The following is a 23,355-nucleotide window of genomic DNA, read 5'->3' as shown; positions in this document are numbered from 1 at the left end:
TGAAAGGAAAGATGACCAAAGTACCATTTCCGAGGACAGCTCACCACATGTGTCAGCGCCCTTTAGAGATTGTTCACAGCGATATTAGTGACAGAACTCAATGCAAGTCGCTGGGCGGAGATAATTATTTTGTGACCTTTATTGATGATTTTTCTCGTTTCATGTACGTCAGAATCATCAATAGGAAGAATGAAGTACTCGAGTGTTTCAAGGAGTACCAGGTGGAAGTGGAGGCTTTACACCAATCCAAAATATGTGCCCTTAAATAAAAACGTTATAGACTATAAGTGGGTGCTTGTGATAAAGAGAGACCCTGATAGGTATAAGGCTAGACTGGTAGCTCGGGGATTCTAGCAGAGGCCTGGAGTAAATTACTCAGAAACCTTCAATCCAATAGAGAAACGCAGAACTCTAACAATTCTGCTTGCTCTGTGTGCGGAGAATGGATGGGTTTACGAGCACATCGATGAGGAATGTGCATATCTCAACAGTTCTCTGGATGAGGATATATACATGGGGTAACCAGAATTTTTTAGAGTTCCAGGAAAGGACAGAACTCAATTTGTGTATAAACTTAAAAAGAGCCTGTATGGATTGAAGCAAGCTGGGACAAGCTGTGGTTTAGATACATCAATAGTATTTTAAAAGGTATGATTCTGAACCCATGTGTGAGTGATCCGTGTGTATATGTGAATGCGTCCAAAGATTTGATTGTAGCTGTGTATGTGGATGACATTCTTGTGTTTGGGACGAAGGAGTGGATTGAAATATTCAAAACTAGGATTAAGGACAAATTAAACGTTAGAATGCTAGGTGTAGACACTCAATTTCTATCCATCCGCCTGAGTAGGCCAAACAGCAACACTGTGGTATTTGATCCGTACAGATAGGTCAAATGCTGGATCTGTTTGACATTACTCATGAGATTGGACTGTCGACATCGCTAGCTAAAGAATGTGAGTCTGGTTTTGACATTGAGTGTGATGAGCCCTTCGACAATAAGTTACACGAACAAGCTGTGGGGCATATAATGTATGTCGCCACTGTAAGTCGCTCTGATGTCGCGTGTGCAATAGGAAAACTAAGTCAAAGATGTGCAAATCCGACTGTATCCGATTGGAAAGCAGTGAAGCGAATCTTCAAGTACCTGTTGAAAACCAAAGACTTAAAATTAGTGTACCAAAGAATGGGACAACCTTTGAAGGTGTTTTGCGATTCGGATTTTGCGGGCTGTACGGTAAATAGAAAATCCAGGAGCGGGTATGTCTTCATACTCGCTGGTAGTGCAATATCCCGGTTGTCTAAAAAACAACCGATCATAGCTCAATCGACGTGCGAAGCGGAGTTCGTGGCGATGCAGGAAGCAGCAAGGGAAACAGTATGGATTTCCTTACTGTTAAGGGAGTTGGGTCAATTGTCATATTGCCCTCGCCTTTGCAAGATCTTCTGTGACAATATCGGAGCTATTTCATGGTCAAGGGATGAAGTAGTTGTCGAAAGTTCTAAGCACGTCCAAGTGCGTTACTTTTATGTTAAGAACTGCGTGTCGAAGGGGATATTAGATTATACATATATACCTAGTCCTGAGAATGTCGCTGACATTCTTACCAAAGGCTTAAATAGGGTTAAGATTCAGTATTTCACCAAAGCTATGGGGCTTGTAGGAACTACGATCAAAGGGGAGTGTTGAGAAATGTTAGGTTGGCATGATCGCTAGTTACTACAAGCTAAGTTGGTACGACTTCTAACGACGCTCTTTTATCTTAAAAGTCGACCACGTGTTAATTGACCGAGTGTATTCTGTGTGTTAAGACGTGTTGTACGAACCTAAAAATATATTAAAGAAAATCGAATCTGCGTGAATCGATTAATTAATAACCCCAAACCTATATCAAATAACATTCATTACTGACATCCGTTGTTAACGTAAGTGTTTTCGTATAGTCGGGATATTTTAATACTGGCATAGTTATTCTTTTAATGTATCGGAGTTAAGTTGTGTTTTGTCAGTCCAGTGGAATTATATGTCTTTCTTAGTTAGTTCTGTTAACGGTTTGGCAATTTTAAAGAAGTTTCTAATAAATTTTCTATAGTATCCAGCTAGCCCAAGGAATGATTTTACATGTGTAGGATTTTTGGGTAGTTTGAAATTCTTTACTGCTTCTATCTTTTTAGGGTTAGGTTTTACTCCATCTGTTGTCACTACATGTCCTAGACATTCTAATTCGGGTTTTAAGAACTCACATTTATCTGGTTGTATTCTTAGATCTACTTTCCTGAGTCTTTGGAATATAATGGCTAAGTTTTTATTATGTTCTTCTATCGATTGCCCGAATATAATGATATCATCGAGACAAACGAAACAATGATCGTTAATCAAATCTTAACTTCACTAAAAACTAATGAAGATATCGAAGCAGCCACAGAATACTTAGACATGAGCATAATAAACGCTATCCGCTCCTCCACACCTACTAAGACTACTATCAGCAAACGTCAATATTGATTGTAAATTTTAATGAATAAATAAAATCAAACCTCTCAACGTGGTATCCATCATTCTTTGAAAGGTAGCAGGTGCGTTCTTGAGCCCGAATGGCATTCTATTGTAGTGGAAGTGCCCTTGTGGTGTGCTAAATGCAGTATATTTCTTTGAATTCTCGTCCGTGGGTATTTAATGGAATCCTGAGGATAAGTCTAAAGCGGAGAAATATTTTGCGTTTCCTAGTTCTGAGAGTATATTGTCAATATCAGGTAGTGGATATGCGTCTTGGTCTGTTAGTTCGTTTAACTTTCTAAAATCAATGACTATTCGCCACTTTTGTTTCCCTGATGCGTCGATTTTCTTTGGAACGACCCAGACAGGAGAGTTATAGGGAAAGCCAGAGAGGGTTCTATAATCTTTTTGTTTAACATTTCAGTCATCTGTTTAATTATTTCGGTTTTATGATGTTCGGGAGGACGGTAGGATTTTACGTTGATGATCTTATTTTCTTTTAACGTAATGGAATGCTTGGCAAGGCATGTGCATGGTAATGTCTAAATTAAATACGTCCATGTAATAGAGAAGAATCTTTTCCATAGGTTCTCTAAGAGGTTTTTCTATGTGCGATAGTCGAATCAAAGATTTGAATTTTTCGATTTGATCTATAGTGTTTATATTTTCAATAATGTTAGAAATTTGAACTGAGGACTTACCACCATTGATAAAGCATACTGACGTTGGCTTTCCTTCGACGTATACAATTTTTTGAACGGTTTCTCCTGGTGCGAGGGTTGGTTCTCGCTACGGCAGAAGGGTGTTATTATCTAATTTTAATGTTTTATTGGAGAGTTCGAATCGATACTGATTTAAACCGGGTAAACCTAATATGTCGTCTTCTATAATAGGGAAATTATCATCGATTAAGAAAAATTTTACCTCTTTGTTGAATGAATTTAGTTTAATTTTGGAATTGGATTCGTATTTGGAATGTTCTATGGAGAATTTCTTTGTGTCTGGTATTATTGTTCTTCCTGGGTAGCATCCTCGTTTAAGTAAGTTGATTCCTGCTCCCGAGTCGACGAGAAATCGCAATCCTAGTCGTCTGAAAGACTGAAACCCAGTCAACAGAAACTGATCAAGACCCAGCATTTCTATATGTTCGTTTATCTTATGCCTACGTGCCGAATTCATATTCCTTTGTTTCGGGAATCGGTGTCGTGAGCAAGGTGGTTCAAATTTCCTAAGTCGGTTGGAGATGTTTGTTGACGTTACACGAGCGTGGTCTTGGACGGCGCCGACTATCGATGTCACGTCCCGCGACCCGCGCGTCCCGTGGCGCGAAAGCGGAATCGATGGATTCCTTCACATCGAGACGGTTGAAACGTCAATTTGAAAGTATTTGAGCAGTATTTGAGGTGAAAGGCAGTTAAAGTCGCTAAAAACTATATCTTGCGAAAATCCATGTTTTTATATTTGTCTAATTATGTTTCTGTAGCGATGTTGGGACAATTTAAATTGTAAACAAAGTCGGCAGTTGAACCAACGTTGGGGATCTTCCCAAACATTTTCAAAAGAAAGACCTCGATGTTTTTTCATCTCCAACAGATATAAATAAGTGTAGCGACACAGAAAAGTAGTAATAATAATTACCGAATAATAATAATTACAGTTCGTCTATCGAATTATTATCATTTTGTTTATCGGAGACCGAGTAAGATCTGAATAAACCACTACATATTTTAAACTTGTTTACGAGCAACTTTAATCCTCTCCCGTGCCAGTATTCCTGCACATAGCAGGTTAGCCGAAAGTGGAGCTTATTACCAGTTGAATTTAACGTCAGTTAACGCTATCTTCTCGTTCGGCAACCAAATAGAACATAACAGTCGAGACTCATTGCGCTGATTTGCCTCTCCAATCAGCTTACCTTGTCGTACATCGAGTCTGAGACACGATTCGGTTATTAGTTGACCGCTGCGATTCCTCCGACCTCTGGTCGTATTTCGTGGATCCTATCTGCCATTTCAGTCAGGACGTTTGCGTCCGTTTCTCTTACGACGGCCAGGACCCGTTGCGTATTTGCTGGAAGACGATTTTTCCAGAGCGTCATAACAAAATCGTTCGAAACTGATGGAGTGACCAACTTCTTTAAGTCCCTGTAGAACTTGGACGGCGTCCTATCCCCCATTTCTTCGATCTCGAGCAACTCCCGCACTCTCGTACTTTCTGAATCGGCTGGTCTTCTAATGAGTTCGCTCTTGAGCCGCTCGTATCGTCCCGTCACCGGTGAGCACTATATACTCGATTTGTTCTATCGTTCCCCGAGGATCGCAACGATGGCGTTAAATTTCGTTTTGTCACTTATGATGCGCACGGCCTCGAACTGCGCTTCCAACATGACACAGCGCTATTCTTTGAGGCCATAGTGGCGGTACGCGGAATGGTTGGCCAACTGTGTCTACATTGTCCGTGGCGTTCGTTGCGTGCGCTTCCTCGTTGGTATTTGCCATTTCGAACACAAATCTACAGAAACGATGTTTACGTGGCACGAACATGTTCATCACTTTCATTTCAAATCACGTCATGGTCACCAACTTGAAGTGGTAGGATGTGTAGGGTGCCAAAGAAATACTCGGCGTTTTATTTAACAGTGTGTTTATTAACTCGACTAGCGGCTTCTTTACAACTTTCGGCTCGCGACTCGTGCGGACGACTATTTATTCATGACTCCTCACTTACGACTCTCGCTTACGACTCCCCAATCACGACTGATCTCTTAATCCCTTTCTTTTCTTCTTGTCATCTTTCCATATCCCCACTACGCACGTGTTCGTTAGGCGTCCGCGATCGTGGTCATGTACGCCTTCTTCCGAATATTTGGTGGAAGGTCCGTGGGGATATCGTTGGCCCATTAGACCTGTCGACACTTACGTTTTATCGCGACCTTGTTTATGTTTCGTCGGTCTCATATACAGTCTTCCAACGATGGCATACTATGTGCCGTCGAAACCGTTGGAAAGAGATTTGTTCTTTGCGGTCTAGTGCCGCTACATAATAAAAAATAATAATAGAGATCTATACCGACGTAAAATTTTCAAAAAAGATTTTTATAGCCTGGCATATCTTGTTGTGAACGAAGTTTTCATAGATGCTGTTTATTTAAATTCGTAAAGTATAATAGAAAGATACGGAGATCAGCGACCAATGGATATAAATATAAACAGATCGCCACATTTTGGTGAACAAAGCGACCAACGTGTCGACTATGGCTACACTTATAACTTATTTACTAAATGTCCAGCTGGACAAATTGTAAAGTACAAATTAAATAAATAAATAAAAAAAACTTGTGATTTGGATTATGTCACAAATATATAATGGGCCGGATTCAATGATCTAGTAACGACAACTGTTTGCGAATATCTCGGGGAATTAGGGGACTGCGACGGTTATACGTATAGTGATTCTGAACATACAAAAGTGTTCAGAATCGTGATTTTCACAGCATATTAAAAAATCATCAAAATCTGGCAAAAAATAAAAGCAAACTTTTAAATAATTATAATAAATCTTATTCAGTAATGAAAGTAGGATGAATGAAAATTGTGGTTAACAAATTAATCATAACATCAAATCTTGTCTGTAGTTAATTTGTTCTTCTGTTTTTACCACTGTTTCAATAGCATGCGTAATAAACGAATAAGCATACAAAAGAGATACATCACATCAGAAATACTATTTGCAGCAGTTAACTACTGAAATTATTATTAAGGTAAAATTTAACTTTTGTTATAACAAAAAAATTATCGCGAGGAACATAAATTTAATGTTAAATCTAAAAAGCTACTGTGTATAGACAATATATTACAATTATTGCATCATTTCATTGATGCAGTATCGTTTGAAAGAAAAAGTTTTTCTTTCTCTTCTAAAAATATATAATAAACAATTAATTTCTCTTTCTGAGTTAATTATTGCGCGATTTTGTTATTCTCATACTTATCTATATCGAATTACGGAAAATACAATTTTTCCGTAGAACTGTACAATGAAATAGACTTTTGTAGTATGGGTCCGCAGGGAATATTGGTGGAATTAATAACCTCGTTTTGGTAGAATTAAATAGGTTTTTGGATATGCTAGCAGAGAAGAAATTTTCTTTCTGATACTGGAATCAAACAAACGACTAACTTTAAACTTCCTAACTTTAAAGGTTCTTGTATATGCTAGCGTAGAATATCTGCAGTACTTGACTGCTGGCGGCAGCACTAGTCTGGGAGATCCGAAATCATAAGTATGAACTCTCCCATTTTCTTTCTGATACTAATAGTAGGTAACATTCTGTATACATCTCTTAAGTTGAAAGGGGGTTTGAAATATAATATATTTTTCATATATACGTAGTATCTCTTCTTTAGTTTCTATGTGGCAGATACTTTTATCAATTAAGTCAGATCAAGTATATATGTACTTATGTATATACATAATTTCTATACTATACCATTCGCCGGAGCAAATTGCAGAGGGCGTAAAAACACTGATTTTTTCATAATTGGTATCTCAGGACATAAGATACGCCGATATCCCATATAACGTCAAATCTATTCTATATTTACATACATAAATGATGGTAATTACGTATTACGTATATTCTGTACCTTGTGCATAACTAAATGAATTATATAACTGAATGAATTATTTCGCTTGATTAATTCGAAAGATTTTATCTGCCGATTCATTATCGATAACGACACCGACATGGACGTCTCTTGTTGTCTGTGCTATCGGATGGTTAGTTTTATCGCATAAGGGTAATGCAGATTACAAATACCTGAATAACTAAAAGTGTATCTCTATTTTCCGATCCAAACACACTAGAAATATCCCTGCATGAATGTAGCTCGTTATAATTGATCATTAATAATTTTATTTTCTCATCTCAAGTAACGTGTTAATTGATTCTTTGATATAATGTAGTAAATAACAGTTTACATTAATTACAATACGATAGAAACCACACAAATAATTTTAGTAGGCAATTTACACTACTATAGTATACCTAGGGTCCAACAATATCGTCTTCACTCCTGGACAGACGTGAGGCGACATGACGTTTTGTCGGTGACGCGACAACTTTCTGATATCGAACCATATCCACCGATCAAGTACATATTGTTTTACGCATTGCGCTATGATATTCCAACTATTGTTCGACGTTCAGCGATTCAGAAAATCAATCTAAAAGTAGAAAAAGTGACTAGTGAAAGTGACAGAAGTTGTGAAAGCGTCGCAGACATCGCGTGTTCGCGAACTCCGTATGACACCAGATATTGTGATACGGACTGCACACCGATAAATGCAAATCTTATGAATTCAAAGTCGCGTGGTTACTATTCGTGTAGAAATTAAGAAGACAACCGGTTGTTACTTTGAGAAATAATTTTCTGTCAATGCTGAACGTACTTTAATTTGAATAAATGATCTATTCTTTTTAAGAAGGTATTAATTCACAATAGAGTGACATATTTATTTATTATTTAAAAAATGGATGAAACAAGGAATTACATAAACTTAGTATTAACAGTTAAAAAATATCCAGCGTTATATGATCTCAGTTGTAATGACTACCATAATAGGGTTGTACGAAATAAAATGTGGAGAGCTGTAGCGCAAGAAGTAAACGCTTCTGGTAAGAATTATTCCAAACTTAAATATGTCTTTCAGGTTTCCTATAAAAGTTCAACCGTATTTTTCATATCCCTGCAAATCTTTCCCGTAGCTGCAGAATGTAAGGAGAAATGGAAGAATCTTCGCGCGAGCTTCAGTAGACATTTAAGAAATCAAAATACGGCAAATTCGAAAGCAAAAAAACCATATTACATGGCCGATTATATGGATTTTTTACTTCCTTACAGCAAACTTCGCAGGTAACTGACCTATATTGACATGCAATAGAAAATCGATAACATATCACGTGATTCATCGAGCTATTTTTTCTGTTTTTCTTTTCTGTTTTCAGGCCAGATGACAGTTTGAACGAGGAAGGACCAATAGCGCAGGAGAACTGGAACGAAGAGGAGACCGCTTCTGATACGTCCTCTAATTACGAGAAATTAAACAAATCTAACCAAACGATGCCAGAACCAGAAAGAGATGGAGACTCGAAGAACGAAGAGTACACGTTCGTGAGGAGTAAAACGATGAGGCTTACAGACGACCGATTATCACATAGGTGCTTGGATAATTGTATCCTAGCCAAAAAACGAGATGTCGACGAATCGATTAATGATGCAGACTTACTGTTCTTTAAAAGCTTACTTCCAGACGTACGGCAGATGACGAGACAAGAGAAAAGAAGTTTTAAAATATCTGTATTGAATTTGATCGATAAAATACTAAACGAAAAGGAATCGGCAATGTCGATCGAAAACGATATCCCTTGCGCTATAGTAAAAAATCAACAGGATGAAAGGGTCGATCAGTTTTAAATTAAAAGACTTTATCAGAGTTTGTAATGACATGTATAAATGTACAACAATATAGACTGTCTAAATTACGTTTAATAAAATAAAATATATAAGAAGACTTGGAAAGCGTGTTAACACAATTTGTGAAGAGAAATCTGTATTCTAAAATAATTTATAATTTATTGATATATTATTATCGATAAAACCGTAATAATAATAAATAATTAACAAAACCGTATACTTTACCACCAAAATAAATAACAAAATCCCACAAATACTTGTAATAATAAGAGACAGTTAGAAACAAGATACGGTCGAACGTATACAATTTTACGACTGCACCGGACTGGATAACAGAAATGGCTCGTTTCCGTTATTCCCACTCCGATAACAACTTATTCTCCTTGCTTCGTAAATTCGCAAAAGATACAGAATATGTAGAAATGAGCGGAAAGATATGCACGGCTAAAACATGTCTTGACAGAACTGAGAATCACTGAAGAATGTGGATTGGTCAATCGAAACAACGCGGTATCTTCGAGCCAACGGAAAAAACTAATGAAAATTGAGTATGCGTTGCGCCAAAAGATTTGGCTGTTTCCGGCGAACTGTCCGAAAACAACTGAATTCTGCATTCTACAGAAACATTCTTAAATGTATTGTATATACGATGCACGTGCGAATGCGAACATGGTTCTTTTCAGACAAATTGTCGTTACAAACTATACTTTGCATCAGTAAGAGATCCTAAGAAATAATCGCGTAGCTTAAAAACGTGGATCAATGCGAGAAAACAAAATAAAAATCTTCTTTCAATAACAAATTACCACATTTTTGATGATCTTTTTTATTTTTCAGAACATAGGAAAATTTGCCTAAAATTCTTAGTTATAACAGGTTATAATAAAAACTAATTGATGTGTATTAATTTTTAAAATAATATAAAGATAAATATAAATAACGACTTTAGAAATCCTGAAATAGTTCTACGTTTTCATGTTACTCCAACTGGATATGAAAGAATTTTAAATCAGATTGTACTTTCATTGGCGTATATCAGAATTTTTACTATTGAATGTTTTTGCCAAAAAAGTGTAGGATATTTCAACCAATCGATTCAGGATCAGTTATAACGGAATATAAATATGTATACTAATTTGAATAGAAAAATGTGTTATTATCAATCGGCAAATAAGCAGAATATACATCTTAGTAGCAATCAAATTTGAATATCTTTTTACGAAAAACATTTGCCGATCACCGTTTATAAAACTGCGCATCTATTCAAACAACCAAATCTTCTCCCAATTATCCAATAATTATGATGTAACATACATAAAAAATAATTAGTTTGTCGGTGCTTGAACTTATCAAGAGCAAAGTATATACACGTCACAAAGGCACACTTGTCGCGTCAATTCGTGACACAACAAAATTCAGCTCCGCGTACGACTGATACGGGCGAATCGTTGTTATACGGACGTACCTGGAGGCTGAGCGAGAAACGCGCATGCGTCAATTCGAAAAGGCCTATCAGAATAAAGCAATATCACGGTAAGGACATTGGGGGGGCTCTTAGTAGCCTTGCGCGTTCTTCCGATTCTGTAAAAGCTGGAGGCGCGTCCATTTTGTTAGCACGTACGATCCCGGTTAGTCGACGCCGGTGCAAAGTATAATTCTCGTTTGCAACGAGTTCGTGTTACTCGAGTAGAGTAAGGGCTACGAAGCCAGTGGCTGTCTGTCGGCGGCGTTCGTGGATTTGTAGCTGCGTATCGTAAGTACAGAGAGCGCAGCTGGCAAGCGTGAGAACCTACTTGTAGATACATAGCGCAACAAGAATCAGAACGGAGGAGAAGCCGCTGGAAAGAGAATCGTTGTGCCAGGGCCGCGAAACGCGTCGCGTACCCGGTTCGTCGTTACTTTTAGTTTTAGCAAGATGGCGGAACTACAGGGAACCCCGGTTGCTCAAGACGCCCTGTCCGTAGCCCAGCTAGAGCTCGGTGGAAATCCAAACGCCTTAGCTTTGCGTAGGCCGTTTGACCCTGTGGCACATGATCTCGACGCGACCTTCCACCTTACGCGGTTCGCCGACCTAAAAGGATGAGGGTGTAAAGTCCCTCAGGAGGTTCTTGGGAAACTCCTCGAGGGACTACAGGCCGACGATGGTAGCGCACAAGATCATGAACATGCCCATTTTATGCACATGGCCATTCCACGCATCGGTAAGTAGCTTGATTTTATTGCGCGCGTGTACAAGAGGATATTACGCATGTCGACATGTTTGATTTTATGTAGACATTTTATAATAATTTTATTTTTTCCTAACTTTTATTGGTTATGTTCATACAAATATTTGTTCGAACGTTTCTACGATTAAATTGCTCTTTCCAATTTTTATATTTTTTTGGCAATTGTTTTTATTAAAGAGAAGATGTAGAAATTACAATTTGTTAATTAAAGAAATTTTTCCCGGCGAAAATTTTCCATACCTGATGGTGCTGTATGTTAATATTTAAATACCATATTTTATTCATGTAATATAGTAACTAGAGATTTGTTACCCGTTGTGGGAATTTTAGCTGTAAATAAGAAATTTTATTGGAAATACCTAGGGCGCAAATATCGCAATAGGCATCCCTATCGTGTTAGCAGCCATGTTATCGTCTCCCGCCCGATTTCTCCCACGCCACCGGAAATACGAGTGTTCTCAACTTATACTTAAATAATATATACAAAATATATATATAATATCAGAATAACTAATATGCAAATAATATATATTTTTTCGATAATGTTTTCTTATAATTTAATTAAAATACATCTATTAAAAAAAATGATGTAAAAGAAACTTTGAAATATTATTTTTTTTCTTGTCTTTTTGAAAATAGATAAACATTAAACATTTATATTTTGCATTTCAGGCATTGGCATGGATTCCTCCGTAACTCCACTGAGGCATGGAGGGCTTAGTTTGGTACAAACTACAGACTTCTTCTACCCATTAGTTGATGATCCTTACATGATGGGTAAGATACACAACACTATGATATTTTAATTGTCATACAATTTTAATAGTTACATTTTCTATATTATATTCATTGAATCTATCAATTATAGTAATAAAATACACAGTTTCTTTATTACGGATAAAGTTTGTTTTATGGCATGCTGTTTAACCACTTGTATTGGAGTATTTTTCCAGGTAAAATTGCATGTGCAAATGTTATCAGTGATCTGTATGCCATGGGTGTTACTGAATGTGACAATATGCTAATGTTGTTGGGAGTCAGTACAAAAATGACTGAGAAGGAAAGGGACGTTGTTGTACCCTTGATCATGAGAGGATTCAAAGATTCTGCTCTGGAAGCTGGTACAACAGTAACAGGAGGTCAAACAGTTGTTAATCCTTGGTGTACAATAGGTGGTGTTGCTTCTACTGTTTGTCAACCAAACGAATACATTGTGTATGTACCAATGAATGAATGAATGATATATGAATGTACCATTCCTTCCTTAATGATGATTGTTTATATCACAGACCAGACAATGCCGTTGTGGGTGATGTTCTTGTTTTGACAAAGCCACTTGGAACTCAAGTCGCTGTTAATGCTCACCAATGGCTAGATCAACCAGATCGCTGGAACAGAATTAAACTTGTGGTCAGTGAAGATGATGTAAGGAAAGCTTATCAGAGAGCAATGGATAGTATGGCCAGGCTTAACAGAATAGGTATGTGTTAAATTGTAGTTTGATATTTTTATTAATACAACAACAGTAATTGATCTTTTTATTTTCCAGCGGCTAGATTAATGCATAAATACAATGCACACGGAGCAACAGATGTTACGGGTTTCGGCCTTTTGGGACATGCACAAAATTTGGCCAAACACCAAAAGAATGAAGTCTCTTTTGTTATTCATAATTTGCCCGTAATCGCAAAAATGGCAGCTGTAGCAAAAGCGTGCGGTAACATGTTTCAACTCCTTCAAGGTCACTCGGCGGAAACCAGCGGTGGATTACTTATTTGCCTACCTAGAGAACAGGTTTGAAATCTTTTGTTCTTTAAGTATTTTACTCAAATCCTGCTAATACAGTAGAGTATATTATTCGTCTTTAAATACTCTAAAGAACAGCAGGAAAAGAAATAGAGATTTCCATGCCGATTTGCTATTGTAGACATCTTGGTGCTGTCGACTCTCTTACAATTATTTTTTTTTTCGTTAATATGGAAGTTATTAACGAAATGTTTCTTATTGGTCAAATTCATATAATTTACATATTCTTAGGCTGCTGCATATTGTAAAGATATCGAAAAACAGGAAGGATATCAAGCGTGGATTATTGGTATCGTAGAGAAAGGGAATCGCACAGCCAGAATAATCGACAAACCACGAGTAATAGAAGTGCCAGCTAAAGAAAAAGATGGGGAGCTTTGGTAAAGGATCACAGATGGCAAAACTTTTTTATTTACTTTCATGTATTTAGGAGAAACCACACGCAACACAGAAAACACGCATTTACATAAATCAACACTACTGTACCAGATTCAAAGCACTTATATGTGCACCATTATTATGGTGAAGTAACGAATTTTCAATATTTTTACTCAGTAAAAATTTGATTATATACAGTGATCGTCCCATTTTGTCCCACGGGTTAAAAGAATGAGATACAATAATACAAACTTATATTTACGTGTTATCTTTATTGAAGTTCAGTCTCAAGTTTTAACTTAGGAGTAACACGTTTCTTTTTTTCTCGTTTCTAATTTTTGTTGAAAGCTAAAAATATTTCATCATAAAACTGAAATGTTCATAATAGTCTTCCTGACAGTTATGAATCCTTATTGGAAAGAATTCAATACAAAAAACAAATTTGAGGAAGCAATGAAGTAACGAAAGAAGTGAAATTTGAGTATATATTTTTTTTAAGATTTAAGACTTAATATGTACTACATACGTACCCTGGTAGCAGTAGGCTCGGGGTAAGCTTCAATTGCATTTGATCAAACTTGCAATATGTTGAGTGACATTTGGGTGCTTAGTGTTAAATAAAGGACGTTAAGGTACATATAAATGATGATAGCTCGTGATTATGGAGATTTATAAATATATTTTAAAAGGGTATACAATATTGCAAAAAAGAAAAAATGGTTTTAACGATATATTGTACATTACTTCGACTTACGGATTTAATAGAATTGAAAAAGGAAACATTGAAAACATAGTTATATAGATGCAATGTTGTAAACAAGGACATTATTAACCCGTAGTACACAATGACAGGCTTTTAAGGCCAACGAGATTCCCACAATTTGTAATTTTGACCTATTGTTACATAGAATATGTAAGTTGTCCAAACGAAAAGAAGGCCTTCTCTAGTTTTCTCGTTACATACGCTTTTGAAAATAATTATAAAAAGAAATAAGAAATCGAGCACAGGCCCTAATGTTGTATTACTTTTTCATATGAATAAAGTGCTACTTTGTCAATAAAAATAATGTATTATTATCATTAAATCTTTAAGAATCCTTATATATTAAAAATAAAAGAACCATTTAACGTCACAAGTTAATGTGGCAAAGTACACAGCAAGATTGATATTCTAGTAGATTATGGATGTCATGTACTTACATGCGTCCTTCAGTACAGCCACCGATCAAAGCAGAAAAAACTAGATGTTTTCATTCATTGGTTAATCAGTTATCTAACAGTTCGACAACTGGTCGCCATCGTGGCTCACAGGTCACTGTTATAGAGTAACGAGTTATATTTCAAAGAATTATAGTTACCATAACATTCTCGCGTGAATCGTCGTCAGAAGTAATAGTATAGAGCAACTTGAAGTTCAAGTGTTCAACATAAAAAGTTGACCAATTTTTTTATTTTGGTGTTTCTTTAAAGTAACGATTTAATGGTAACGCTATCCACGTGGTGTTCCAAGGCTATGGCCTTCAGGGCCGTAATACTAGGTGCCCCTGCTTCTGGTAAAGGAACTATGTCAACTCGAATTGTCAAACATTTTAAGATGACTCACATATCGAGCGGTGATAAATTACGACTTCATATGAATAGTAACACCGGTACGTTTCAAACTATAAATTTTTTGTTGTATCGTTCAAATGATAAAATTTTTGCGTTTGTTTTCTAAAATAAATTTGTCAAGAACATTTTTAAATTTTAGATATGTGTATATTCATGATATATATGTGTGTACATATATACTTTGAGATGTTTTTGAATTGTCTTTGAGATGTTTTATTTCATGAAACACGGTTAGAAAAGCGCTTATTTCTTCGATATTTCCTAAGCAAATTAAGATTGCTCTTGTTAAGTTTTGTTTAACGATTTCACGTAATAGCATCGTATTACGTTCATTGAGAACTAAATTTACGCGAGAATATTTGAATGAAAATCGTACTGTTTATTTATAAACACTCAAATATCTAGACTCGTGCTCAGAATTATATTGCAACATTATTTATTGCTAGATAATGTAAATCTCTGTTGATATTTTATTGTTTCAAATTCCACGCATAATTTAATAAGTTATTGATACAAATACAGGAAATTAATCTAGCGTAGATTCATACGTAGATTCATATTATAGAATCTATCTGTATTAGTTTATTAGGTATTTTTTGTTACTTTTATGAATTAATCTCTAATCTCTAATCCTAAAAACTACTATACAGACTATTTTACACATTTAATTAAAAATCAGCAAAGTAAATTACCAAAATTTTGTATAGTTTGTAACAAATTGCTTAGAAGAATACGCATTCTGGAAATAGCTAATTACGGATGCGATTAGAGTATACTTTATGCTTTTATATATGTATCCAGTATCATTCTGTCGGGTTATTTATTCAAACAGTGACAAAATACCAAACTCTTTGATATATATACGAATTTAAACAATATTCTCGAGATAAATATGATCTCTCATCGATACAATTATCGCCCGTCTCAAAGTCCGCCGTATGATTAATTAACAGAAAAATAACAATGCTTAGTATGAAACGATAAATATATGTAATCGTTACGTTAATAAATAATACGTATGTAATCATTTTAATTATATAGAATTGGGCAAAGCAGTTTCGAGTTACGTTTTATCCGGTAAATTCGTTCCTGACGATGTAATGATATCAATGATAAACAAAGAAATCGATTCGGTTGGTGACCAGAATTGGTTGCTAGACGGTGAGTAATTCAGCGGAAATTGAAATCTTAAAAACGTCACTTCAGCGTTGGGCAATATTTAATACAATTAATAACTGATTATTAGAGTTGAGATATTTTATTGCCTTTTGCGACTAACGAATGAATTATTAAATTATTTAAATACCTTCGTTCAACAATGTATAGTTGCAGTTAGTTATTTAACTATCAATTAGATCAAATATTAAATTCATTGTTTAATTATTAAATTAATTACTTTTGCGATGATTACTTTTATCAGTTAATATCCAATCCTGACGTTGAACATACAATGTATTACGGTGGCGGGTAACTAAATTCGAAATAAGTACTTGGCATTGCTACAGGATTTCCAAGAACCTTAACGCAAGCGGAGAAACTGCAAAAAATACATCCAGTGAATCTAGTCCTCTACCTTGATGTTCCCATCAAGGTGATATTAGACCGCGTGAAAAACAGGTGGATTCATTTGCCTAGTGGAAGAGTATATAACATCGGGTTCAACAGTCCTAAAGTACCGGTAAGTTGGAACAGAAACTTCGATTTGTGTCCAAATGTATCATTAGTAACATGTCTAATGAAACTTAATAATTAGATTACCTTCCCTTCGATTTAGTAACCGATGAAGTTTTTTTTTACACGATTTTTTATATCTTTGAGACTTTTGATCGTCCTCAACTATATATTTCCTTCGAATGACTAATATTAATTTCGTTTTCAACAGGGTAAAGATGACGTGACCGGTGAACCCTTAAGTAAAAGGGACGATGATAAGATTGAAATTGTACAAGAAAGGCTGAAGAGATATTCAGATGCAACTGAGCCTATTTTAAAATTTTATGGTAATTTAGGACTATTGAATACTTTTCGAGGTAACACTACTGATGAGTTATGGCCACTTGTAAAACAATCCCTTGCAAAATACTTATCATAGTCTTAATTTGCTAGAACATATTAGTATTTTAACAGAACAAATAACGAATTAGTGCAAATCGTTTAAATTAATAGTGAACATATGCTTCCATGTGTGCTGTAAGGTATTAATTTACATACGCACAAATATTAATGGATTGATTAATGAATACAAATTGTGGAAAAAATCTATGATATATTTTTCTGTAACTTACATATACTATATATATATATATATATTTAACAATTGACGTAGATCATTTAAATATTTTGCATGATCATAGTACAAAATTTGTGAATTTTTACTTGTTTTATACATGTTCAATTTGATCTTTATATTTAAATATTTTCTTTACATCGACACGTTAAATTTGCTAAAAGTATTTACGACAACAATGTTAAATATTTTAATAAAAGTCATGAATGAAACAAGTAATTGCAAATATAATGGTTTATATTTAAGTCCACTTACCATGCTTTATAAATATCAATTGTAAAACATTATTGATATTGTAATATAAAGGAATCAAAGAAGCTAAAGACTTATTCTAAATTGGTAGAATTTATTGAGGCTCGTATGATGCAAGTGTATTAAGGTATGATATATATTATGTTTATATTGTAATTTTAAGATGTATTAACGAAACAGGAAATAAACTTTGGAACATGATTTTTATCATTTTTTCATATTTATTTTTAACTGTACCGATATAAGAATTTTAATAACTTTTAGTTGTGTACAGACCTTAATTAATATGAGTATAATATACCTTATATATCATGCTCACATTTTCATTCGAATATTAACTCATTTTTTTCATGATAACAATAGCTTAATGTTATATATGCTGTTAACTCTTTGCACTCGAGGACTTTTTCGGTCGGGCGTAGCAGCTAGTAGGGATGATTTAGCGTATACGTGACGCGTGTCTTACAGCTAGCGTAAAATGATTTCATATACAAATTAACTTACAAAAACATTATATTCTAATGCTTTATCTATATTTACAACTTTGAAAATATGATTTTGTAATATTAATCTCCGTATCTCTTTTTTGTATGATAATTTATAAAGATTTCACCAAGGTGCATTCTTGAATGCAATTGATCTCATTTTTCAACAGTTCAAAATTAAGTTCATTTTCATTTGAGCTAATTTCACTTACGAAAACCATCTTTTTAGGGTTTTTAAACTATTATACTTTCGCCATAATCTTCGAATGCGAATTAACGTTGGAGACGTTATTAGAACTCTAGTTTCGGCGGGATATGAGATTAAATATTTTATCTCCATTTTAAAGTCTAACATTTTACATTTCCTAACAAAGAACATAAAGAGCTAGGGAACCAATTTACGAACTAATATTGCACTCACATCAATTGGAGATGTCAAAATCTAGCATGAACAGGGTCTGTCGTCTTTCGCTCACCACTGGAGTTGCAGTACGGAACGCTGTGGCGACTGAGTCACCTCTCGAGTGCAAAGGGTTAATTACATGTTTCTCTTTCATAACATAAAACGTTATGTCAAACATAGTGATGCGCTTTGGGAACTTAGTATAAGTTCAATATAGTCGTCAAACGAAAATTAGAATACATATTAAATAAATAAATAACTTAAAGCTGTGTTATGAAAAAGAATTTAAATTAATTGAAGCTTAAATGTTATAACAGGTAGATATGGTTAAATATATGTATAATGTGCTCTGATGATTGCACACATACACACACATTTTTGACTTAAGCACACAACGAAATATACTCAAGTTGCTTTTGCAAAAAATCTAAGAGAAATCTAATATTGCTGTGTTACAAAATAAGCTATGTCAGGAACATTTCCGTAAGGAATTAAGAAATTTTTATAAAAAGTACTCTTTATAACAAAATCGTCAACTTACGATCTACGCAAGTTCTTGACGTGATAATTGCGTGAAAAAGAATAAATATCTTCTTGGTTATGACAATTCTAAGTCATATAGTAAATCAATATCCTAACAAATATTTAAAAGCAATAACTTTTGAGATCAATAAACAAGATAAAAAAAATTGTGCAACAACAAACCGATATACAAAAAACCACATTAAATTATGATCACAGAAATAAAGTATCAACGATAACGCTAATTTGAATCTATAAATGCATTATCGCGAATGGAAAATATTGATATATTAATTCACGTCAGTCATTTAACGAGCACGTTGAGATCTAAAGATCATCTTGCGGCATAAATTCATTTTAGAAATTAATACTCAACTCTCTAATATGCAACGTTGTCATCTGCTAAAGTCGTTAATTGATTTCTTCCTTGTACATATATGGACGAATGAAGAGAGAATTATGATTAATGACAAACATTATCATTCTTCTCAAAAAACTATCCATGAATGTTTTTTAAGTACATGATATTTCTTCTTTAATGTCTATGATAAATATCTCACTGTACTAGTTCAAATTCTTCGCACTCGTCAAGATCATCATCATACGTCCCACTACCTGTAAATGAGGCAGTAGTGGGAATTATGTTTTCTGCAATTTCAATTTTTTGTTGGAGATCTTTCCCGCTCCCTTCGCAAAATAAAAACATCGGATAGTCGACTTTCTCATCTTCCGGCACCAAGTACTGTAATACCAAAAATATATCATTGGATTTAGGAATTATCTAAAATATAGAACAATGATCTTCATAAGAATGACCATACATACAGAGGGAGCAATCTCCATAAAGTTTGTAAATTGCATTTTATTATGAAAATAAAATCCAACACAACAACTAGGATCCATTTTTGATATTAACATTTTTCTCGGTGAAGTACAATGAAAACTCGTCAAAGGAAAATTATCTTTTAATACATCAACAGTTTCTTGACAATAATGTGGGTCTAGATTAATTAATTTATCTTCCTGGAAACCAATAAAATAAAGCGAATGGCGAGGTCGGCCACCAATAACTCCAATACAGGTATTTAGCGTAAGTAAATGTGTTAGGCAAGATGCATAAACAGGATTCAATTTGTCAGCACCAAGCCTTAAAGGTACAAAAAGTATAAGAGATTTCCACTTGCCATCCGGCATTTGGCATACATTTTCTACATCTTGCAGATAAACTGTAAAAAGATATTATAAATTAGGTGTCGGGAGTATACAGAAAAATTCTTATTAAATAATATTATTCAATTCAAATAAAAGGAATCTCAGCTGCTGTATCACCTGCACAATCTTGAGCAACATAAACAGCCAAGTTACTAAATACTGGATGTCGTTCTGCTGCTTGTTCTACTGCTTGGCTTAAAAGATGAGCTACAGAGGAAGGTCCATACCAATCTCCTGCACGTTTTCCCCACAGGGCACCCAAAGAAACAAGTGTATGTATGGAAAATGGAGATGTGCTGTCTGGTAGATCTCCAAACGATTTAATTATTAACCTGTGATTATGTTCATCCAATTTTTGTTGTTCTGTTTTTAGTGGTTGGTCTACCTGCCACCGCCATTCTATAGAGAAAATAAATTATTCTATAAAAAGATTATAATATATATAATATATGTATAATATGTATACTCAATAATTATTGTATTGCAAGTTATAACTAAAATTTATGATGAAAACAAGTGCCTCTTCCAAGAAAATGGCAGACCAATGCCTGTGCCAACATCATTTGACCACTACGTAGCATACATCCCCAACCACAGTCAGTGGTAAATGTAGAACCATTCAATATAGGAAATTCCCTTCTATATGTTAACCAAAGACGCGAGGTGAAATCCTTCTTAAATTCCTCTATGCCATCTTCAAAACTAATAGCATCCATAGCTAAAGATATTTCACTTCCAGTGTCTAAAGTCTTTTCAGCTTCTGAAGCCTTTTCCAAAAATTCTTCTGGCTTTTTGCGATAAATTTTTCCAAGTAAGCATACTGGAGATTCTTTTGAGAAATTTGGTTTAACTACTTTGATGGTCCAGCCTTCAAAGAAATCAAATCTAAATGAGATTTGTTGCAATATGCACATATGTTAGCATGTTTAATGTGGCACATAAAATTGAAGGATGGTGGCAGGAATCAATTTTTCTATAACATGTACATTCGTGTTTTCTATATTGAATGTGTTAACTAACTATGAAATTGTTTCACACTAACCATATTTAACATTATTCCACATGGATAATAATTTTGTTTTGACTTTGCTATCAACTTCTGTACTAACATTGGAATCATCCATAGGTAGTTCATTGTTTGTAGTAGCTGCTAGTTGTATGTTTGGAACACGGTCAGTGGCAATAATCCCAGAGAACAGCCCTATTGTACTGTTAGTAAAACCTCCTAAGAATAAGCGACATTTAACAAATCAATGGTTCATATATTTCTAAAACTTTTTTTCTTTACGACCAATTATACGAAAAAGTTTGCTTAGTGGATGAAAAAAGAATGAAGTAGGATCACTAAGAATCATGATCTAGATTTTACTAATAAAAAAGGTATGATTAATGAACAGAAATCTCCGTTGCTCACAACTATGAACAATCAAGGAAGAAATCAATTACTAGGAAATTTTTAAGCGTAATTGACTCGCATTAAATTCGACACTTACCTAACCTTTCCCTGGAGGATTGCACCTGTCCATTCATGCCCAACAAGTAAATTTTAGAAAGCATGTATTTCAAGACATTTAAGTACCGCACAGAAAGGTGATTACATTTTTGTATGAATACGATTATGATTACGTGGACAGCGCACACAACCACAGTTTTATCGCATTGCGTACGATCTGGTTACTATTGTCACAGAAGAATTTAACACAATTATGCATCGGTTGATGCACACGCCGAGCTCAACACAAAGCTCATTACCAGCCTACTGTTAACTTAACGCTTCATTTCCTTCAAATGAAATACTAGGTCCGTAAGATACTCTACAAGAATAATTTGTTTTCTTAAAGATGGTGGTCAACTTGAGAATAAACGAAACAAGTGGCGTATCATAAAGCAAGCGATCAAAAATAGTATAAAGACACACTCGAGCCGTCGACAGGGAAGGACGCGTGTTTACAAAGAGCGTGGTGAAATTCAAAGCGCCCGTTGATAACTTCACCAGCGCCGTATTGTGGTAAAATTAAACATTATAAAAGTGCATGCAAGTGCATCGATAGAATGCAGGGACAAGCAAGGATTGCGCTGCCCAGATCTGATTTCGAAATGGTGGTATGTATCTTATCAAAGAATGCACACACTTGAGGATGCTTTAATTATTTGAGCAAATAATGTAAGAATATATGATCGATAATTCCTTTCTTTCCAATATACAACAATTAAGTTGTATTTATCATATGTACTCTTCTTCTATCAATAACATTTCATTGATTGCTACAATGGTATTTTATGAGTTATAAAAAGATATCAAAACAATTATTTAAAAATAAGTTTATAACTTATTATCGTATATAGAATAGATACACTATATTACTGGTAATCATAACGGATCATGGTTTTCTGTTTATTCATTTTCATTTTACGGTACTGCAAATACCTATCGCCATTTCATTAATTCTCCTTTCGAGAGTCTAACAAACGTTGTACCGTGTTTACCCGGATTTTAAAAAATCCCACAGCAACAGCAGAATTTACCTATTAAACAGGCAACCATTTATTGAATAAAAACCGAGCAAGGTCCACTGTGATCTGTTCAACTCATTCAAATAATTAATTAACAGATTACCTCTTTCGTTTAAAATTTCCTTTATGTTACTATCATGGAGAGTTGGCGAGTTGGAAAGAAAGAGAACACAGAAAGGGAAAATCGTAATGTCACTATTACACGATGAACCTCGTCATTTCTCTCGTCTCGTTATTTCACACTTTTTTAATTCTAATTGATTAGCAGCCGAAATAGAAAGGGGGAAAAAATGTTGAAACCACGACTGCCACCAGCAGAGTAGGATTAATGGAGAAATAACGGAGCGCAACCGGGGTACATTATCCCTTTTCATTGCAGTGTAATAATGCACTTTTGTCAGGAAGGACCGACAGAGAGGAATACAGAGAAAATCAGGTGGAAAAGAGAAGCGAGAGGAGCGAGGGTATGTGATGAACGGTGAGACGAGGAGTTTGGATGTTCCATGGTGGGAGCGCGAACGAGCAGGACAGAGGGTTTGAAGAAAGAGACGGGGGACGAAAATCGCTCGTATGACAGAGAGAGAGAGAGAGAGAGAGAGAGAGAAGGAGAGAGAGAGACAACACACACACACAGGAGGAAACTGTCATGCGCGTCTTGTCACGGAATAACCAATGAGATACGCG

At 35.0% G+C, this 23,355-nt stretch overlaps 4 protein-coding genes across 6 annotated transcripts; 3 read left to right on the top strand and 1 right to left on the bottom strand.

Moving 5' to 3' along the window:
- Positions 1–7,571: 7,571 nt before the first annotated feature.
- On the top strand, positions 7,572–9,735 carry LOC117161424 (uncharacterized). Of its 2 annotated transcripts, XM_076617940.1 has the most exons (4): positions 7,574–7,984; positions 8,070–8,174; positions 8,265–8,412; positions 8,505–9,734. In XM_076617940.1, exons 2-4 carry the CDS (start codon positions 8,138–8,140, stop codon positions 8,971–8,973), a joined length of 654 nt encoding a protein of 217 aa, XP_076474055.1. In that variant the 5' UTR covers positions 7,574–7,984; positions 8,070–8,137; the 3' UTR covers positions 8,974–9,734. The 2 variants fall into 2 exon arrangements, with proteins under 2 accessions (XP_033198852.1, XP_076474055.1); XM_033342961.2 differs by having other exon boundaries at positions 7,572–8,174; positions 8,505–9,735.
- An 817-nt stretch (positions 9,736–10,552) lies between these two features.
- Positions 10,553–14,452, top strand: Sps1 (inactive selenide, water dikinase). Its single transcript, XM_033342960.2, has 6 exons — positions 10,553–11,174; positions 11,874–11,978; positions 12,155–12,416; positions 12,491–12,681; positions 12,751–12,995; positions 13,239–14,452. The coding sequence occupies exons 1-6, from the start codon at positions 10,889–10,891 to the stop codon at positions 13,389–13,391; spliced, it is 1,242 nt and encodes a 413-aa protein (XP_033198851.1). The 5' UTR covers positions 10,553–10,888; the 3' UTR covers positions 13,392–14,452.
- Positions 14,453–14,651: 199 nt separating this feature from the next.
- On the top strand, positions 14,652–17,736 carry Ak3 (Adenylate kinase 3). The gene is made up of 4 exons (XM_033342962.2): positions 14,652–15,034; positions 16,038–16,157; positions 16,502–16,674; positions 16,879–17,736. The coding sequence occupies exons 1-4, from the start codon at positions 14,866–14,868 to the stop codon at positions 17,086–17,088; spliced, it is 672 nt and encodes a 223-aa protein (XP_033198853.2). The 5' UTR covers positions 14,652–14,865; the 3' UTR covers positions 17,089–17,736.
- Positions 17,737–22,388, bottom strand: Atg4b (Autophagy-related 4b). Of its 2 annotated transcripts, XM_033342958.2 has the most exons (7): positions 22,076–22,388; positions 21,651–21,971; positions 21,200–21,382; positions 20,678–21,025; positions 20,275–20,556; positions 19,771–20,171; positions 17,737–19,687 (listed from the first exon to the last, which is right to left on the bottom strand). In XM_033342958.2, exons 2-7 carry the CDS (start codon positions 21,712–21,714, stop codon positions 19,502–19,504), a joined length of 1,464 nt encoding a protein of 487 aa, XP_033198849.1. In that variant the 5' UTR covers positions 21,715–21,971; positions 22,076–22,388; the 3' UTR covers positions 17,737–19,501. The 2 variants fall into 2 exon arrangements, with proteins under 2 accessions (XP_033198849.1, XP_076474004.1); XM_076617889.1 differs by lacking the exons at positions 21,651–21,971; positions 22,076–22,388 and having other exon boundaries at positions 20,678–21,130; positions 21,200–21,329.
- Between the last annotated feature and the right edge of the window lie 967 nt (positions 22,389–23,355).

This window comes from Bombus vancouverensis, chromosome 4 (genome assembly GCF_051014615.1).
Source record: "Bombus vancouverensis nearcticus chromosome 4, iyBomVanc1_principal, whole genome shotgun sequence".
NCBI classification, from domain to species: Eukaryota; Metazoa; Arthropoda; class Insecta; order Hymenoptera; family Apidae; genus Bombus; species Bombus vancouverensis.
This window is presented reverse-complemented; position numbering and strand designations above follow the sequence as displayed.

Excerpts from the sequence above, each read along its gene's own strand:
- Ak3 (XM_033342962.2), top strand. The coding sequence starts at position 14,866 with ATGGTAACGCTATCCACGTGGTGTTCCAAGGCTATGGCCTTCAGGGCC. Across the intron at positions 15,035-16,037 it reads TCATATGAATAGTAACACCG|AATTGGGCAAAGCAGTTTCG; the intron begins GTACGTTTCAAA and ends TTAATTATATAG. Across the intron at positions 16,158-16,501 it reads CCAGAATTGGTTGCTAGACG|GATTTCCAAGAACCTTAACG; the intron begins GTGAGTAATTCA and ends GCATTGCTACAG.
- LOC117161424 (XM_033342961.2), top strand. The coding sequence starts at position 8,030 with ATGGATGAAACAAGGAATTACATAAACTTAGTATTAACAGTTAAAAAA. Across the intron at positions 8,175-8,264 it reads GCAAGAAGTAAACGCTTCTG|CTGCAGAATGTAAGGAGAAA; the intron begins GTAAGAATTATT and ends TCTTTCCCGTAG. Across the intron at positions 8,413-8,504 it reads CCTTACAGCAAACTTCGCAG|GCCAGATGACAGTTTGAACG; the intron begins GTAACTGACCTA and ends TTCTGTTTTCAG.
- Atg4b (XM_033342958.2), bottom strand. The coding sequence starts at position 21,714 with ATGCTTTCTAAAATTTACTTGTTGGGCATGAATGGACAGGTGCAATCC. Across the intron at positions 21,383-21,650 it reads ATCCTCCAGGGAAAGGTTAG|GAGGTTTTACTAACAGTACA; the intron begins GTAAGTGTCGAA and ends GCTTATTCTTAG. Across the intron at positions 21,026-21,199 it reads GTGGAATAATGTTAAATATG|GCTGGACCATCAAAGTAGTT; the intron begins GTTAGTGTGAAA and ends ATTTCTTTGAAG.